The sequence below is a fragment of the Bidens hawaiensis genome, unplaced genomic scaffold (genome assembly GCF_021521415.1).
Source record: "Bidens hawaiensis isolate Kalapana, Puna unplaced genomic scaffold, B.hawaiensis_p1.1 tig00001032_1, whole genome shotgun sequence".
Classification (NCBI taxonomy): Eukaryota; Viridiplantae; Streptophyta; class Magnoliopsida; order Asterales; family Asteraceae; genus Bidens; species Bidens hawaiensis.
Window position 1 is genome coordinate 2,920,408 of NW_027491060.1, and position 4,907 is coordinate 2,925,314.

The window sequence follows — 4,907 nt, forward strand, 5'->3', positions numbered from 1 at the left end:
AACGTATATATAGAAAACAACGTATATATAGAAAACGTATGAAATGAACAACGTATGAAATGAACAACGTATATATAGAAAACAACGTATATATAGAAAACGTATGAAATGAACAACGTATGAAATCATGCCTAATCCTCTCATCCCAAGTCAACGTATGAAATGAACAACGTATATATAGAAAACAATTAGCCATTCTTTTCATTTATTTTCCGAAGTCCAAACAATTTCAAATCAAATATTGCATAAAGCATCTATCTTACAAGAAATTTCATACAAATTTACATGACTTAAAGGATTCTCCCATTGCAAAAGTTCCATAACCCCCTTCTCAATCTCCCTAGTTTCCCTTACTAAATTTCTCAAGCAAAAGGCAAAGGCACTTGAACTCAATACCACCTCATGGCCGTTCTCCTTCTCACACCCTTCACCAAAAACAAGTTCATATGATGTTTTTAGATATGAATCTATTATATTGTCTGTCTTGTCTTCACCATTTGGTCCATGCATATTTAACTTATATTGGCTAATTGGCAACTTCCCCAACTCAAGATCACTAGATGTGTCACAAACATTACTCTTTTGAAGTTCCTTCTCAAGTTTGTTTAGTGATTTGACCAAAACAACCCTTTCAAAACACTTGATTGAAGGTTGAATCATTTCTTTAAAAAGCTCAACCTCACCTTCAAGTTTATCCAAACTCAAGTTTTCAAGTTGTAAAGAGGCATTTGCATGGTTCAAAAAGACTAAAAGACCCTCCATGTTTGACAAAGTCTTTAATAACTTATTGTAACAAACACCATTAAAGGGCAAAAACCAAAAGTTGGGTTCCATTTCAGCCTCCTCAATGAACTTTCTTAATTCATTCACATTAGCTTTAAGCTTCTTTAGACCACCTCCAAGACACTCTTTTTGACTGCAATGGCTCACCATCCATATGCACTCATGCAAAACTTGGAGGCTCTTGGAAAGTTGGATCTTGGCTAGAGTAGAAGCCCTTGTGGGTCGAAACATGAGCTCAACAATGATTGAGCACGATAATCCAATGAACGCTTCGACAATTCTGATGATAGCGAATTCTGTTGGTGACCCAAAATGCTCCCTACCAAGAATTAGCACAGCCCCAATTACGGCTGACACCCCGTCAGCTGGACCATACATACGGCTTCGCCTGATTAGGCTGCAGAGTATGAACCATGGAAGAAGAATCAAGAACCTTACTTTAACATATTTTTCTAAAACAAAGCAGCCCAATACTCCATATACAGTTCCTAACACAGTTCCTTGAGCTTTGAGATTTGATACCCTAAATGTAGCTTCTCTTGAGGCTGCAAAACTTATTGCTACAGGCAGTCCAGACCATATCCCATTTTGTTTACTGTATATTAGTCCAAACAGAACAGCAAAACCTACTGATAATGAACATTTCAATGCTAGCGTGAACCTTCTGTGCATCACAAAGGCGCTAATCCATTCGAAAAGACCCTCTTTTTGATTCTTTTTATTTGGTTGAATATCGCTTGTTGAGGGTGGATTTGCTACTGAATTGTTTGACATTTTTTTGTGAAGTAATTTGGAACAAAATAAGAAGAAAAAGGAGGGCAAATCTTTGTGGGTTTGAGGGAAAGAATGAAGGGAAAGCATTAGATTTTCAAGATTTGATTCAGGAAAAGTTGCTAAATCAAAAGGCATGCAAGACTTTAACTGATCAAAGGTTTGGGTTATACTTTCTTGAAGCCTATTTAAATGATCTTTTAGATCTTGATCAAGAATTTGTGGTGGAAATGATTTAATATTATGCAAAGCTGTTAGCATTCCTTGTATTGGCATCTCTGTTTCTTGCAACTTTTCGGCTGTGTTCATGCAGTAAGGCTTCAAGAAATTTATTGGAATTGTCTCCCATTTCATGCTTTCCTGCACATGAGATTAAATATTTTCATAAGAACTAGTTTTTTTTTCTTTTAATAACTTTTCGCTGCTGCACAAATGAGTATCACCGACAACTGAATTCATTGGCATTTACTAGCGGAATCCAGTTAATAGAAAAGACATTTGACATAATTCCTACTTGGTTTTAAATATATATATATATATTCATATATGGAAAATGGAGCTTACTTTCTTAGACTTGATGGCGTTTAGGAGCTTGCGTCCTTTAGTGGTTAGTGACTGGGCTTGTGAAACAAATGCTTGTGCACTTGTGTCATCTTTCTCACAAAATGCCTTTACACACAGTTTAACCATCTCTGAAGCATTATCTGCATAAAGCTTGCACTTCTTTTTCACCTATATAAATTAAAATAACATGATGTGATTAATTAAATATTAAACTATAAAACTGCATGCATACACGCATGTATATGCTATATGGTGCATATACATGTATATATGGTACGGATACACGTATATGGTATATGATATATGGATGTATATGGTGTATGACTGTTTATGTTATTTTATACTGTTATCAAGCAACATTCTTAAGTCGTTGGATAATAATATTTCCCTTCGGGGTATTTTCGTAAATATAAATAATTTTACAATTATTCAAACTCTACGTGACACCACTATATTTTGTTGGAAGTGGAAATCAAGAAATGAGTCTAGCTTGAAAATAAGCAAAGTACACATGCACCCACATTTGTACGGTTGTACCGATATAAATCATAAACCCTTTAAACTTAAATCAATATTGATGAGTCATGAGAGTATTAATTGTGTTTAATATATACATATATTCCAAATAACTGCACTAGAATACTTAAATGAAAATCACTTTTAAACATTAAGTTAATAGAAATTTATTTTTTCATTCATTTTATATATTATATAATAACTTTTTTACTAAAAATAAAAAGAAATAAAAATATGAGTAGTTGACGAAATTACATATATATAGCTCGTAATCTACATATATGTACGTTCACAATCTACATATATACTTCTTTTTATTTATTTTTTTGTAAAGATTAAATGATTAATATAAAAAAGTAAAGAAAACCGGTGTTTAGAAATGATTTTCACACATTTTCAAATTAAAAGAGAGTAAAAATTATTATAAAAACACGTGAAACTAAACAAATGTTGAGGTTGTTAGTTTAATTTGAAAAAAATTCTTCTAATTCAACATATGTATAAATAAATTATTCTGATTTGTCCTTAGTATAAGATGGTATGATTATATTACCAACACATGTGTAAGTTATTGAAAATATATGAAAAATATTTAGCTTGAAGGTGTTTTATATTCATAATTTATGTATGTTTACACACAAATAAATACTTGTATTATTGAAAATGATTAGAGAGGGTAAAAATAGTAGCCTCCATTTTAGTTTAAAGGTCGTTATATATATATATATATATATATATATATGATGGGTATCATTACATAAGTATATATATATACACGTATCGTTCAGCCGTTACCTGACATGTAGCGAGACCAGGATATGGAAGCAACAAGGCGATGACACAAGCCAAAACCCCAACGAAGGTGCTCGCCGCCACGTGCACCGGATGCATGACCGGATCAGTTTCACCACCCATATCATACGCCACCACGTAGATAATCACAATCTGCCCCAACGCTATTCTCTTTGACACCAAATGAGTCTTATGGTCCGGCAACATCACCACAAATGCCGCAATACCCACCACAACTGACGTTAGCGCGGTCGTCAGCTGCCCCGTCCCTATAGCCCAAAGCCCGAGTATCGCGGGTATAACTGTTAACACGGTGGCACACATCGCGTCCCAGCACCCGCGAAGTGTGTCACCCAGTGACGCCCCGGTTATTATTAAAATGACGCACCGGTTGTTATTATTAAAATAACCGTGACGTAAGAGAAGGCGGGGAAGGCGACTTGGCGGCGGAGGGACAAGGGACCGAAGAGGGTGGCGGCCGCCACGATGGCGCATGCGGTGGCGGTCCGAAAGGAGGCGGCTGGGCATGAGAGCCATAAGGACCGGGATTGGGGATTAAGTTTAAGCATAGAGGTTAGCATTGTGATTAGTGGGTTGAGTTAATGAGGATTAGTGTAAGAAATGAATGAGAAATGTGATTGCTAGAGATTGCATCCACGAATTTATACATGACGATTAATTAATGGTGGACCCTATCAAGTGGAAATAGTGGATTAGAATTTAATATGCAAGTATTGGATTGTTACACAATGCAACTTAAGTATTTGTTTAATATGTAAAACAATAAAAGAAAAATGTTAGTTTCGGTTCACCATATATATTACAATATTTACAATGATTTTGTAAATTGGTGGTGTTCAAATTGTGGTAATGTGGTTACTCGAAACTTGTTTAAGACATTTTTGAAAAAAGCTCATTTGAAATCAAACATGGCTTGGTTTGTAAATGATCCTAAGCTAGAGTTGGCTCGACTGTTCGGCTCTTAGCTCCCTTTTTTTGTTCACTTGCATAATCTGTGTAATTATGGTATTTACTTCTTATATCTAATGGTATATAATATCATCCCTGCTTAAAGAGAGTTGGTAATAAAACATTTACCATCTAAGTTACACATGTTTGTAACCTTAACATTGTCTGTGACACCCGGTAAATTCCCAATCCCTTAAACCAAGTAATCAACCTAAATATTAGGTAATTATGTTATATGCGCTTTGCGCGAGCGCGCCATATTAGAAACAGCGCGTGCATTTGTTATGTGCGCCCTGCGCAAGCGCGCCATGTTAGAATCAGCGCGTGCATTTGTTATGTGCGCCCTGCGCGAGCACGCCATGTTAAGAACCAGCGTGGGCATATGTTATATGCGCCATACGCGAATGTTTTGGCTTTATGTTTTCATGTACCTTAACGTTATGTTGTCTAATGGGTTGACCATCCCGCATGATGCTAAGGCGGGTGCATCCTAAATCGTTTGTGCGCGTGCG

The 4,907-nt window shown here is 35.8% G+C and overlaps 1 protein-coding gene across 1 annotated transcript; it reads right to left on the bottom strand.

Annotated features, from left to right (window-relative positions):
• Positions 1 to 234: 234 nt before the first annotated feature.
• LOC143555785 (uncharacterized) lies at positions 235 to 3,787 on the bottom strand. Its single transcript, XM_077045285.1, has 3 exons — positions 3,430 to 3,787; positions 2,119 to 2,286; positions 235 to 1,914 (listed from the first exon to the last, which is right to left on the bottom strand). Exons 1-3 carry the CDS (start codon positions 3,748 to 3,750, stop codon positions 235 to 237), a joined length of 2,169 nt encoding a protein of 722 aa, XP_076901400.1. The 5' UTR covers positions 3,751 to 3,787.
• Positions 3,788 to 4,907: the final 1,120 nt, after the last annotated feature.